General features: G+C 40.0%; 1 protein-coding gene across 3 annotated transcripts; it reads left to right on the forward strand.

Annotated features, from left to right (window-relative positions):
* The first annotated feature begins 1041 nt into the window (after positions 1-1041).
* Positions 1042-13371, forward strand: RHL2 (Spo11/DNA topoisomerase VI, subunit A protein). 3 transcript variants are annotated; one of them, XM_077383494.1, is made up of 4 exons: positions 1042-1742; positions 1835-2471; positions 12889-12918; positions 13008-13371. In XM_077383494.1, exons 1-2 carry the CDS (start codon positions 1052-1054, stop codon positions 2458-2460), a joined length of 1317 nt encoding a protein of 438 aa, XP_077239609.1. In that variant the 5' UTR covers positions 1042-1051; the 3' UTR covers positions 2461-2471; positions 12889-12918; positions 13008-13371. The 3 variants fall into 3 exon arrangements, with proteins under 3 accessions (XP_077239609.1, XP_077239607.1, XP_077239608.1); XM_077383492.1 differs by having other exon boundaries at positions 12889-13371; XM_077383493.1 differs by lacking the exon at positions 12889-12918.
* Positions 13372-13839: the final 468 nt, after the last annotated feature.

Here is a 13839-nt window from a genome sequence, read left to right on the forward strand (position 1 = left end):
TGTTGAAACCAACAGAATGGAATCTCAGGTGGTATACGGAATGCCGCCGTATGAGCTCTTTATTTGTGGTACGACAGAAGTACCGCTCTTGATATTTGATCCAACAACAGCATCTTAAAAAGGGTATGAGCTCTTTATTTGTGGTACGACAGAAGTACCGCTCTTGATATTTGATCCAACAACAGCATCTTAAAAAGGGTGCTTACAGTATGCCGCCATATGAGAGCTATTATTTGTGATACGACAGAAGTACCGCTCTTGATATTTGATACAACAGCAGCATCTTAAAAAGTGTGCTTGTGATGATGCGGTATGAGCTCATAAGGCCTTTCATCGTATAACTTCTGACATTCCCATTGTCTGGAGCGTCAAAATCAGAAAATTCAAAGCAAATGCACCTTGATTTAGTTCTCAAAATCTAATTTGTTTTTTACAAATCCTCCCCAAGTGCTATGTTTACACTACTAATCATGGAATCATAAAATTCAAAGCAAGTCCTATCAAGTGAACAGTTTGGATCAATCAAAGGAAGGATCCACAATGCCATTGTTGATCTTGAGTGAACAGTTTGGATCAATCAAAAGTGAGATTAGCTATGACATAGTAGATCCAAAGCAAGTCCTATCAATCGGACGGTCGAGATCAATCCAAGATTTGTTCTTCTTTGCCATATTAGATCCAAAGAAAGTCGTATCAAGTGAATGGTTAGGATCGATCAAAGGTACGATCCACTATGTCTTAGTAGATCCAAACCAAGTCCTAACAAGTGAACAGTCCGGATCAATCAACGGTGGGATCATAGTTCCAAAGCAAAGTCATACCAAATGGACGAATCAGATCAATCAAAAAGTAGGATCCACATTGCCATATAGATCCAAACCAAGTCATAAATGAACGGTCCAGATCAATCCAAATTGGGATCATATTACATCCAATCAAGTCATATCAAGTGGACGACTCAGATCAATCATAGGTGGGAACGAGTTCCCACCATACCTTTATAACATCCACCCCGCCGACCTACTTTTTCCCGCCCCTCCCTCCCTCTCCAATGGCCGACAAAAAACGCCGGCGACCGGACGATGACTCAGCCGGAAACTCCGCACCCCGACCCAAATCCCGATCCGGCGGTCTCACCGCCGGCAGCAGCGCCGCCCTCTCCTTCAAAAACCGCCTAAAACCCGACTCCGAAATCCTCTCCTCCTTAAAACAAATCTTCACCTCCTACCAAAACCCCTCCTCCTCATCCTCCAAAACCCTAACCCTAACTGACCTAAACCTCGCCTCCCAATGCCGAGAAGTCTCCGATCTCTCCCCCGCCTCCGTCCAACTCTCCGTCGAATCCGCCGTCCTCCGCATCGCCTCCTCCATCCTCTCCGGCAACGGATTCTCCTTCGCCATCCCTTCTCGAAGCAACGCAAACCAACTCTACGTTCCAGAGCTCGATCGCATTGTTCTCAAAGACAAAACCTCTCTCAGATCATTCTCAAATCTCTCCACTGTTCGGAAAACCACCATCACAACCAAAATCCTAACCCTAGTTCACCAGCTCTGCCTCAAGAACATCCACGTCACAAAGCGTGATTTATTCTACACAGATGTTAAGCTCTTTCAGGATCAATCTCAGTCCGATTCAGTACTCGATGATGTGTCCTGTATGCTTGGATGCACCAGATCTAGCCTGAATGTTGTTGCTTCCGAGAAAGGCGTGGTCGTTGGCCGGTTAATCTTTTCCGATGACGGTGATGTTTACTTTTTTTTTTGAATACTGTTTCGGCTTTATTTCTATTGAATATTAGTATAATCTGAAATCTCTATGCATTTCCACCAACAGGCGACATCATAGATTGCACGAAAATGGGAGTCGGTGGGAAGGCAATTCCCCCAAATATAGATCGAGTAAGTGATATGGAGTCGGATGCGCTGTTCATCCTTCTCGTGGAGAAGGATGCTGCATTTATGAGGCTTGCAGAGGACAGATTCTACAATAGATTTCCCTGCATAATTGTCACCGCCAAGGGGCAACCTGATGTTGCGACTCGGCTTTTCTTGAAGAAGATGAAGACTGAGTTGAAATTACCAGTGCTTGCCTTGGTGGATAGTGATCCTTATGGGTTGAAAATTCTGTCAGTTTACATGTGTGGATCGAAGAACATGTCGTATGACAGTTCGAATCTTACGACTCCTGATATAAAATGGTTGGGTGTTCGCCCTAGTGATTTGGATAAGTATCGGATTCCCGAACAATGTCGGTTGGACATGACGGAGCAGGATATTAAGACGGGGAAGGATTTGTTGGAGGAGGATTTCATTAAGAAGAATCCGGGTTGGGTTGAGGAGCTAGGACTGATGGTTAAGACGAAGAAGAAGGCAGAAATTCAGGCGTTGAGTTCGTTCGGATTCCAGTATCTGTCGGAGGTGTATCTGCCACTCAAGTTACAGCAGAAAGACTGGTTGTGATCATTGTCAAGGTAAGAATGAGAAAATGATGATTTTCCATATCCATGTTTAAAGTTTGATCTTTATTTTGTTTGAGATTGTGAAACTAGTTTTAAATATGGATGACTCTATTATTCTAATATTCTTTTTCGATCAAGCTGTAGAACCAAACCTGTCACAAACAAGGGTACTGGGGAAGAAATTATCACTGATTTCATTTTCTCTCTCACAAATCGCACAAAATTGTATATTTCAAAACCTAGACATCATAATTTGTGATAGAGAACACAAGAAGGCACTGGAATACATGTACTAACAATTTCCAATGAACTTTATCTATCTCAAAATGGGCTTTGCTCTTTCAATTCAACATCAACATTAGGCATAGTACTATAGAGCATAGTTTCAATCCCCCGTGTCATCGCTGAAGCCCCCAAGTCAACTTCCTTTTATCTTGGCTGCGTTCTTGTCTTGTCAGAGTCCGCATTTTGCCCTACGAGGCAAATCAGAACTCCTTTGACTCTCTCAAGTTATGACCGCGCTATCAGAGTACTCAGCCGTGTCAACTGAGTACCCGGCCGCGTCGCTCCGAGTCGACTAGTGTAATGGCCCGGATTTTCGGAGGTCCCGAAGCCCGGTCCGTTAACTAAAAGATATCAATTTTCTTTTTTCTTTTTGGTGGTGAAATAACAACCAACACTAAGCAGACTAAACAATGAAATAAATTGAATCATTGTCTTAATATTCCCACAATGGTAACATAAAATAAAACAATCTCCAAGTCTAAAATAATACAAAACTAAAAATACATAAAAGGAAACTACCCCTAGAATCTGTAGAACGCCGCTCCTTCATAAGTTCCCATCCTCGGCCTTATCTTCTTTAAGGTAAATAGTGTCCATCCTGAAAATATTTTTGGTGTGAGTTTCAACCACAGAAACCCAGTAGGGAAAATAAAGTTTTATATCATCTAAAAGCATGAAAAGAACAGTGATAATCTATACTTTAATTCATTTTCTTCATAATATTAGCATGAATTATTGCTTATTAAAACATAGTACAATATTACTGCATCATATCTTTATCAATTTCATTTTCTTAAATCATTTTCTTTCTTGTTTTACAAATATATGCAAATATGCCATGTACATAGGATCATGGTTTGCAGAAATATGCACATATGCTCTTGAAGACTCATGATGCATAACTCGTCATTGTGTAACATCCTATTATTCTTTTAATCACAAATTTCAGCATCAAAATAAAGGGATCAAATATGGGTCAAATATTAACATAAAGATATCATTTTGTCAACTGTATCAACATTCAATCAGGAAATTGTAAAACCAATTAGTGACATTATCACAATATGGTACTGCGAGTATCAATCTACTTAATTTAATCATTTTTTTCTTCACAATGTGTAAATATCAAAAGTGAGGGCTTTTAATTAATAACTCACCTGACTTTAGGATGTTAATATGAGAACTAAGTGTCATAATATCATTATGACTGTTATTTGTAACCCCTCATAAAAATCCTTTTTAAACTATTTCATATATCGTGCCTTTATTAAAAGAGAAGGGTCAATAATTTAAGACTAATCATTGCACTTGAAACCAAACAATCTTAGAGTAAATATCTAGCAATTCTTTTCTTTTTTTTGGTCAACATTACTCTATTTACAATTTAAAAGAAACTTACGATCCAAATAGCTTAAGATTAATCAAATTTTATATCCTTAAAAAGCATATGTAAATCTAATATGTAGAAAAATATGCCCTTCACACAATTAAATGCCACAAAACATAAATTTTCACCTACTTTTTCACGCACATCCCAATTCCGGATCGTCGCGTCTCCAGACGGAATCTCCACTTTTTCCTTCTTTTCTTTTCTTTCTCTTTGACTAGGGTTCCTTTCGGCTCTTTACTGGAAATTGAGCAGCAAGATGTGAGGGCGTTATCCCACCTTCTTGTTTCCTCGCCTGGGTCCCGATCCTTCAATGATGCGAGATTCGTTGATGGAAGCCCCAAGCCCCAATTGTTACACAACTGCTTGCAATTGAGAGAGGTGATGAGATAGAGAGTTAGAACTGGTGGTAGCAAAGTCAGTTGGGCTAGGCCTCTAGGGTAAGAAACAAAGGTGATGAACCTGCTTTGGCTAATATGAGTGGAGACTTAAATGGGAATGGTCGGCTAATGTGGAGGCTTCGGGTCAAACTTAAACCAAGGCGGGACTCATATCATGAGGGATTTGCAAAGGTTTTCAAGATGACATTGAATGGGTGTTGGTAGTGCTAGGCTTAGGTGGAAATATGAGGTAGAAGCGATGGTGGTTTGGAAACAACCTAGAGAAGGAGGTGATTTGTGGGAGGCGCCCATAACATCCAATCTCAGTGTGGCTCAATAGTCAAAAGGCATCAACCCGAACCTACCACTACCCCCAACAACATATCCTACATTAAACTCTCTTTCTTGGTTCTTGCTACACGCCCCCTTTTTATTTGAAGACCCCTCCTTCGATTTGCATTGTATGCCATTCTCTGTGTAGAAAAAGTTTCTTCTCTCTCTCTCTCTCTCTCTCTCTCTCTCTCTCTCTCTTAGATATGAGTTTTAACGTGTGGGAAGTCTAGGCAATACATGTTCATGAAAATATATCTCCAAGGAGATCACAACCTATCAGAACCCACCTATGTGCACAACCGTCCAACAAAACCTAAAATAACTCTCGAATCTTTACCACTTCACCTAAAATATAGAAATTCAAACTGTAACTAACACATTTTCTTTTCTTTTTTTGAATTAATTGAAGGACTAGGACTCTTGGTAGCCAATGGAAAGAAACCACTTGTAACTAACCCACTGACTTAGAGAAAGTTTAGGAGTAAAATTCTATAACCACGCACCTAGCAAGAGTTGTGTGGCACGTCTAACGCATATAAACTCATATAACTATTCCTATATGGACTCTACTCCTGGGCATGTGGATTGTAGTACCCTGTCAAACACTCATGTTTTCACTTACCTATAGAAATAGAATACTGGATCAAATAATCCAAGTTGACCAGCCATCTATATGTAATTGGAATTTAACACCAACCAACTAGAACTCATCACAACAGACTCCAAAAGGGGCCACTTCGACATAGATATCTATATATATCATCTCTCTCTCTCTATATATAAGATCTTATATGGTGGAAGGCCTATATATAAGGTCTTATATGATGAAAGGCCCTATAGTCCATTACTTTTCAAAATCTGCTGCAAGGCTTGCACCATGTGATGATCCAAACGACCATTTGATGGGCCATATAGAAGGTTTTGCCTAAAAAAACATTCCCATAGGATGGTCCTGGCCCATTTTATGCAAGGGAGTAAAACGGTTGGGTCCATCCTATAGAAAAATGGGCTGTGATTGGCCTATCCTAATGCATAGTTTTGAGTTTTTTTGGGTTTGCCAAGACACTCCTTCGTACTAGTTAGAAACATCTATTTCCATAGCTATTAATAACACCCCCTCATTTTGGCACTACCACCCATGTACTTGGATTACACCCTTAAGCTTACACCCTTGAGCTTTGTTTTGATAAGCACACCCAAGGTTCGGTTAAGCGTCCTCACATAGCAATTCAGAAGATTAAGAACATTCTAGTATCCTATTGGTAGTTGAATCTTACGGGGAAAGGACCCCATCTATATTGCTGACCAATGTTTGATAACAGTTGGCTTCTACATGCAAATCAAAATTGTAATACTTTGGGCAACGGTGGAGGTCTTTTGAAATACTTTTAGCATAGAGATGATTTTGATATTTGCACCCACCTTGCTTTGGTAATTGCACTCCATAATTAAACACCTGTTTCCTTGGCTATTTCAAGCATTTTGGAAGTTGTGGATAGACACAAACACTTATGGAATATGCTTTCTTTAAAGGCCTCCTTCTTAGAGATATAAATGTGTAGTGGCATTGTCCTCTAGTCTTTGCATTTGTCATTTTGTGATGATCTAAGCCATTGATATGTTTGCCACTAATGGACTAGTCTAGCATAGCTAGTCCCTAACTAATAGACCTAACCCTCAATTAAAGAAAAAAGGGTTTACTGGGCCTTCAATCCAATGGTTCTAAAGGTGGTCCGATCAAAGATCCAAAGCGACTGACATTCCAGGCCATTGATCTAAGCAATCCAAATCCGATGGCCCTAAGTGATCTCATCACAAATCTTAAGTTTTTGGCTGCTGATCTAGTCGATCCAATCACTCCGATCACTTTTGTAACACCTAGCATCTAGTCTACTAAGATGCACCTACATTGTGAGTGATGGGGGGCCAGGTTTTACAACTAGGATTTGCTTTGGCTGCGTTTTGACCTGCATCTGCATTTTGAAACACTGCTAGGATGGAGTTTTATCCAACCCATAATAACCTTCTTTTTATCATGTTCCCCAATAGAAAGTCAACTTTATGAATTACCATGATCTTGGGTCTAAAACCTTTACACCTTAGAACTTTCTTGAAAAGCACTAAACAAACATTAATTTGGGTTTAAGACCTTGAGATTTTGATTTTTCTTTAAAATCATTGTGTATCTCACAAATTTCTTAATCATGCTCAGAAAGGTGCACTTCTCAAACCCAAATGTTATAACTCACAATTGACATTGAGATGCTCACCTAAATCTTAGGGGGGTTAGTGTTTTTCTGCTAAAACTAATGGAAAATAAGAAGCCGAAGCTGTATACCTACAGCTAGAATAGGTTCTAACTATTGTTTCCCACATAGTTGACCGCAATTTCCAGCTCCCCTCTATGCAGCAGCTGACCTTATCATATTTTTCAGGGTAAGGCGAATGAAACTGTAGTGCGCACTAGTGATCCCCCTCCAATTTCCTGATGCAATGTCCGTAAAACCAATGGCACTCCCAAAGAAAATATTTCTAGGGCATTTCACAAGGGTAATCCTCCAAAGGGGCAACTGAGTTCACTTTCATTTCTTAGTTGATAAAATGAGGATGGAAATCAATTAACACGTCTTTCACAAGGGTAATCCTCCATAGGAGCAACTAAATGAGGATGGAAATATATTGTGGGTTTGGATTTTTCTTTGGGGAGAGGTGAGGGCGTGAACTTCAAGCTTTTGGCTTGATTTGAAAGATAAATGGTGAGAAGAGGGCATTTCATGATTACCATGATGTTTCACTGACAAAATTCTAGAAGTAATTAAGGCTCTTTCTTTATGGAAATTCTACGGTATGTAAGTTTGGCTCTTCTATTACACTCTAGGCATCATTTAAAAGCTCGTACTTGGACAAAAGCCCGCACCAGAGAAAATGACTCGAAACAATCAGCTCAATGTTTGATGTGGCAAGTTTTTTATTGACTTACATTACTTAAAGGACTTAGCACCTCTGCTCCCATGGTAAAAATGTAAATGGATAGAGGGTCAACTTTGTTTGATACCTCTCGGTCTATTGAAAAAGCTGTCTGGGGATCCATTCACCAGTATAGAGAACAATGATGTTGATATACAATATTTTACCCAATTTATCCATTTCTCTCTAAAACCTATACGTTCCTTTATCGAATCCACAAAGTTCTCGTCTACGTGGTCGTATGCCTTCTCCATTTCAATCTTGCCAATGACTCCTTCCCCGTCTTCTCTCTTCTTGGAATCAATGACTTCATTGGCTAATGAGTATTCCATCCAATATCTACGGCCTTTTACAAAAGCTCCTTGAAACTATGACATTATGACCCCTGTTGCTTCGTTGATCCTTCTCCCTAGCACCTTCGCCAATGTTTGTACTATGAGCTAGATTAATTGGTCGAAAATCCCTCAGCTCCAAGACACCCTCTTTCTTTGGAATGAGGGTAGTGACAATTGCGTTCATCTCCTTCCCCATTTTACCTCTATGGTGTAACTCCGACATAAATGCTATAATGTCTTCTTTGATCACTTCCCAAACTCCGACATAGGGAAGCCATTTGGGTCAGGGGATTTATCTTTCTTCATGCTAAATATTACAGTCCGAATCTTCTTTTCTTCAATTTCTCTTTACAACCATCTAACCTGGTCCTGCCTAAGTTGTTTGAAATCCAAACTCTCCAAGCTCATGTCTTCAGTCTTGGTCCTTGGTGTATAACTTGGAAAAATATTGGACAATCAATTTCTTTATCCCATCTTTCTCTCGCACCAACCCATCATCGTCAACAAGGCAATTGTTTCTCCTTGCCATCATGTGGAAAAACTTCTCTCAGCAGAAAGGGGATGTATAAGAGGGTTGGAATTAGGGGTGTAAACGAGCCGAGCCGAGCTTGGCCAGGCTCGGCTCGGCTCGTTAAGCTCAAAGGCTCGGCTCGGTCAGGCTCGGCTAGGCTCGCGAGCCTTATCGAGCTTGGGTTATATTAAATTCAGTACAACATTTTTGGAAAAATTCTGGACTATACGTGACCTATCAAATGGAAAGTTTAGATTATCCTAGTGAGAGTGCCCTCGTAAGAAAACAGTAGTTGATAACATTTCTTTCTTTTTTTTTTTATAGGAATTTGCTAGCAAACTTCTCCTATGCTACTTCTCGGCATGTGACCATCCTTGGTGCAAAGATTCGCACATGGCAAAGGTGGCTACCAAAAGCAAAAATAAGAAAAAAAAAGTAATCATTACAAAAAAAGTAAAATAGCTGAAGGTATAAAGTTTTAAATGAAAAATTACCAACAAAAGGTAGAAAGTTATGACAATTACAAAAAAAATACGTAGAAAGTTATTACAATTACGGAAAAATTTAATTTCTCACGAGAATTAACCGTTTGATACGCACTGCATTCCGAGAAAGACAAAAACTCATGATGTTGACAAAACAGATATTGACAACACCAACATCATGATGATGATTATGTCTCCAGCTGTTTCCTAATGTATTATATTTAGGACTATTCTTTTATACGGTTTTCTTAACGAGCCTTAAGAAGCCGAGCCTGGCCTAACTCGGGCTCGGCTCGTTAAGCTTAACGAGCCTGGCCATCCGGCTCGGCTCGGCTCGGCTCGTTAAGGATTCGAGCCGAGCTCGAGCGAGCTTCCGAGCCCGAGCTAAAATTGACACCCCTAGTTGGAATGTAGAAGAAATGTGCAACTTCTATCCCACTTGTAGTTTGTTTATGATACACTCATCGTCCTTAAGGAGAATCCAGCTTGCACTAGAAACTTAAAAGATTTTCACGTGGTTTGAAATGACATCGTGATTAAAGATCATTTTTTGTCTAAAAGGCTGTTAGTTGGGATCAATAGGCAGGGTGAGGAGGTCCAAGAGTATACCATACTTGGATGCAGGAAGAGTGCCATCACTTGGCTTTGCTTTTGTACTAGGTTATTCCAAAAGCAGCCCTGTGGGATCATGTGATCGACCGAGTGGAATGGAAAATTGTCTAATGGAAGAAAAATTATCTATTTTTTGGTGGTAGAATCGCCCTTATCAAGACAGCACTTGCAAATTTCCTGGTGTACTATATGCCACTTCATAAAATACCGACCAAGGTGGCAAAGAGAATTGAAAAGCTCCAAATGGTCTTCCAGAAGATAGGGAGTGAGGGGGTAAGTTGAAAGTTGAAACATTTGCTGTGTTAGGAGAAAATATTTAGATCAAAGAATCAGGGAGAGCTTGACATTGGAAGAATATGACTAAGAAACAAAGCTTCGTCCGAAAAGTGGCTGTGGGAGTTTGGAGAGGAAGTACTATGGCATAAAATAACCGCGGATAAGTATGGGCAGGAATTGGGGGATTGGGGACTAGGAACATATCAATAGGAAAAGGTCAGGGTGTAAGTTGAAACATTTGCTGTGTTGGGAGAAAGTATGCAGATCAAAGAAACGAGGAGGGCTTGACATTAGAAGAATATGACTAAGAAAGAATGCCACGTTACCATTCAAAAAAAAGAAAGAAAGAAAGAAAGAAATAGAGCTTCGATGGGAAAGTGGCTCTAGAAGTATGGAGAGGAGGAGGCACGATGGCATAAAATAATCGAGGATAAGTATGGGCAGGAATGTGGGGATTGGGGTTAGGGGTGTCAATTTTAGCTCGGGCTCGGAAGCTCGCTCGAGCTCGGCCCAAAAAAAGCTCGGCTCGAATCCTTAACGAGCCGAGCGGAGCCGGCTGGCCAGGCTCGTTAAGCTTAACGAGCCGAGCCCGAGTTAGGCCAGGCTCGGCTCGGCTCGACTTTTTAAGGCTCGTTAAGAAAACCGTATAAAAGAATAATCCTAAATATAATACAGTAGGAAACAACTGGAGGCATAATCATCATTATGAGGTTGGTGTTGTCAACATCTGTTTTGTCAACATCATGAGTTTTTGTCTTTCTCGGAATGCAGTCCATTTCAAACGGTTAATTCTCGTGAGAAATTAATTTTTTCCGTAATTGTAATAACTTTCTACGTATTTTTTTTGGTAATTGTCATAACTTTCTACCTTTTGTTGGTAATTTTTCATTTAAAACTTTATACCTTCAGCTATTTTACTTTTTTTGTAATGATTACTTTTTTTTTCTTATTTTTGCTTTGCTAGCCACCTTTGCCATGTGCGAATCTTTGCACTAAGGATGGTCACATGCCGAGAAGTGGCACAGGAGAAGTTTGCTAGCAAATTCCTATAAAAAAGAAGAAGGAAATGTTATCAACTATTGTTTTCTTACGAGGCCACTCTCACTAGGATAATCCAAATCGTCCATTTGATAGGTCACGTATAGTCCAGAATTTTTCCAAAAATGTTGTACTGAATTTAATATAACCCAAGCTCGATAAGGCTCGCGAGCCTGACCGAGCCCGAGCCGAGCCTTTGAGCTTAACGAGCCGAGCATGGAAGTTCATTTGTGTGTCCAAACCCATTGTTTCAACCTCTAGTTAGATTTAGAGTGGAGAGGGGGGTGGGGACTCTTTTTTGGGTATATCTCTGGTTAGGAGAGTCATTGTTATACTATGCTTTCCCGGACCTGTCCCTGTTAGCTACCAGTGAAGGAGCCGGGGTGTGCAATTATTTGGAAAAGAAGGGGGTTGAGGCTGTGGGGTGGGATATTAGACTTAGGAGGAACCTTAAGGATAGTGAGATTAACTGTCTTTCATCATTTTTGGGTCTCCTTGAATCCTATTATGTTTCTTCTTCTCACCACGGTCAGAATGTGGACCCCTGCCATCTCTGGTTCCTTTTCTGTGTGCTCATTCTTTTACAGGCTGTCATATGATGTCAGGTATACATATAGACTTACAATCATTTGGCTATAGTCGGCCCCACCTTGGGTGGCCGCTTTTGCATGGTGGTGGTGAAAAAAGGATCAACACTTGTGACCGCCTTAAAAATAAGGAAATGTCAACTTGCCAATTAGAGCATTTTGTGAAAAAAAGGAAGACGAATCCCTTGGCCACGTTCAGAAACGGGCCACAATCTTTGGAGACTAAGCACTCTTTGCAACGACGTGGCACACGTGGAAAGAAAGGAACACTAAGATTTTTTAAGATAAAGGAAGGCGTGAGGGAAGAATCACATGGGATATCAAGTTGGATATCATATCTTGGGAGAGGAACAACTCCTCTTTACATTTCTATAGCACTAGGGAAATATTTAAGGAACAACTTTCCATAGCACTAGGGAAATATTAAGGAAACAGAGAACTGTGATTTTTGAAAAAGAACAAAAAATATTATAGCTCCAAGGCGGAATCATCCTCCATTAGTTTCGCTGAAATTTAATTTTGATGGGAGTTCCAAAAGGAATCTGGGTTGTGCGGGGATATGCAGCCTTTTTGGAGGTTCTAAAGGGCACAACGTCTTCTGGACCAATTGGGTTTAGTGGCTCTAATGAAGTGGCAGTGCGAACTCTCTTGTGGGGTTTAAGATAATTTGCGAAGTCCATGGCTGGTCCCCTTATGTTTGAAACCTAGTAGGAGATTCTTCTAATGCCTTAGCATAGGCGATAAGCAAGGCCCCGGGTCCTTGGCAGCTAGCTGACGTCATCTTGGAGATTTGTGATTTATGCTTGATCATTTAACCAGTGTTTAGCCACATGAAGCGGTCAGCAAACTCGCATGCGGATAAGTTGGTGAATGAGGGAGTGGATAAGGAGTCAGTCACATTTTCAACCGGAATAGAGCGGTTCTATAATTGATGTGAGAGGGCCCCTGGGCTTCAATGGGTGTGTTCGTTTTTTTGAGACATCTTGCCCCACTTATGTATTATGGTTGCTTGTGTTTAATAAAATTTTGTCACTCTCTAAAAAAACATCACTTAAAGGAGTTTTAGATTGACTTAAGTAGGCCCAAAACAGTGTCAAATTGGACGAGCCAATGATGGATTCAAGGAATTTTAGACTGATTATTTTGAGTGTTTTTGATGAGTAAGTGTTATGTAGTGAAGTTTTTTGCTTTCTGCGTACATGGATAAAAAAATTATTGTTGCTTGATTTGCAGGTACTCTTGCATCATTTTAGGCTGACTAGAGTATGCAGCTAAACAACTTTCTTCCAGTTCAAAGATACTAAGACTTAATCTCGTCTGAAAATCTAATCTGCTTCTGATATGCAAAGCAGGTTCAAGGATCAAATAGTTTCTGAACAGATGCTGGGGTGATCTCCAGTTCCATTTCAAGTCAAAATGAGTCCAAGTATTCCATTTCAAAACAAAAGAGTCAGAAACCCATACAACAAATGTACAAGGTGCAATCAAAAGATTCAGCTCTTATTTCTGTAAACCATTTGCTCTGTGTTATTTGCTGTATAAAACTCTTTCGGTTTTTGGGTTCCCCAATGCTTTAGATGTAATGTAGTTATCAGATCAATGTAGATTAATGCGCACAAAGTAATCTCTTTATGACTTCGAACATCAGAACTGAATTGTACAAGGTACAATCAAAAGATTCAGTGGTTATTTCTATCAAGCATTTGCTTTTTGTTATTTGCTGTGTAAAACTCTTCTGGTTTTGAGTTCTCTAATGCATTAAATGTGTTGTAGTTATCAGACCAAAAGGGGTTATTTGCCTGGTTTTCATTTAGATTAATACGCACAAAGTACTCTTGGTATGAGATTGAACACCAGAACCGAACTAGTTCCATCTATATTTTGAGCTTGATCTTGAGATGCAATGTTGTATGGTCGTATGACACATTTTTTCAAGGTTTGTTTATGAGATGTGTCTGGGTGAATGTATTCACCCTTGAAAATGAAATTTAATGATGTCTGGTAACCCATCTTCGTTTCTTGAATGGTAAAAAATTCATTTAATCGGACCGAGATGGACAAAGATACACTAGACACCAATAATTACAACACACAAAGATGATCACTTATGGAGGAAGAAAATCATACTGCTCCAAGGATGCCAAATGAACACCCCTTCTAGCAAGAGAGTCAGCCGCCCCGTTG

Source organism: Tasmannia lanceolata, unplaced genomic scaffold, assembly GCF_043159265.1.
Source record: "Tasmannia lanceolata isolate RefF3 unplaced genomic scaffold, GAP_Taslan_0.1 ptg000006l, whole genome shotgun sequence".
NCBI classification, from domain to species: domain Eukaryota; kingdom Viridiplantae; phylum Streptophyta; class Magnoliopsida; order Canellales; family Winteraceae; genus Tasmannia; species Tasmannia lanceolata.